Genomic DNA, 1,038 nt, shown 5'->3' on the forward strand with positions numbered 1-1,038 from the left:
TAGGATGGAGCAAATTAAACATGTGATTTTATGTAATTTAGAAATTTGTTTTAATAATAATAAAAATAGTGACTAATATTTACTTTGGATCTAGAAATGAACCAGAAACAGTTTACATGTATTACCTCCCTTAAATCTAACCACCACCTGTGAAGTAAGCATGTTTATTATTCTAAGGACACTAAAGTTCAGAGACATGAACACTTTCGCAAGGTCCACATCTCGTAATTAATTTCTAGAGTCTATAAAGGAAGCCTGAGTCTATTCTGCTCTACAAAAGGAGTGGGCAAACTATGGCCCTTGTGCCAAAACCTTGGCTCTGTTTTGCAACTAAAGTTTTATCGAATCATAGCCATACCCATGTATTTAATCGTTGTCTATGACTGCTTTTGTTCTACAACAGAATCAAATTGTTAGAACAGAAACTACATGATAAACAAAGCCTAAAATATTTACGACCTATCAGGCCCTTCACAGAAAAAGTTTGCCAACTTCAACTCTAGAGCCTAGAGTCTTAACCATTATGCTATGTTACCTCTCCCTTTTCAGCTAATGTATGCTTTTCAATATTTTGCTATCGTGGTACACCTGAAGCCTTAGTACTGAGCTGTATTCCATTTGTACAAGTTTATACTCACTATACACTTTTGCTGCCATTGGTAAGAGCTTTTCTATTTTTTAATATGCTGAATTTTATTAAGAAATATAGATAAGTAACGTATAAAAACACGGGACACTAATCTTTTTGCATAGTAGGTGTGGTAGTAGTAGCTGATTTTAAACATAGAATAATGGCCGAACCCAAAGTTCCTAATGATTAGTGTTTGTTATCCTAACTGTGACTCTTTAAGGGTCTCTTTTCCCATCCCAATTTCAGATGGAAGAGAAGAACAGACAGTTACAAGAGCGTCTTGAGCTGGCTGAGCAAAAGTTGCAACAGACTATGAGAAAAGCTGAGACCTTACCTGAAGTAGAGGCTGAACTGGCTCAGAGAATTGCAGCCCTGACAAAGGTACTGCAATAAAACAATTGCTCGAT

The 1,038-nt window shown here is 36.0% G+C and overlaps 1 protein-coding gene across 1 annotated transcript in view; it reads left to right on the forward strand.

The window, feature by feature from the left end:
• Positions 1-641: 641 nt before the first annotated feature.
• Positions 642-1,038, forward strand: part of LOC109376336 (liprin-alpha-2) — a 138,378-nt gene continuing 137,981 nt past the window's right edge. Inside the window, exon 1 of the mRNA XM_019632233.1 lies at positions 642-1,012. Within this exon, the coding sequence (XP_019487778.1) occupies positions 878-1,012 (135 nt within the window). The 5' untranslated portion in view covers positions 642-877. The remainder of the gene's footprint in view (positions 1,013-1,038) is intronic.

This window comes from Hipposideros armiger, unplaced genomic scaffold (assembly GCF_001890085.2).
Source record: "Hipposideros armiger isolate ML-2016 unplaced genomic scaffold, ASM189008v1 scaffold_1102, whole genome shotgun sequence".
Classification (NCBI taxonomy): Eukaryota; Metazoa; Chordata; class Mammalia; order Chiroptera; family Hipposideridae; genus Hipposideros; species Hipposideros armiger.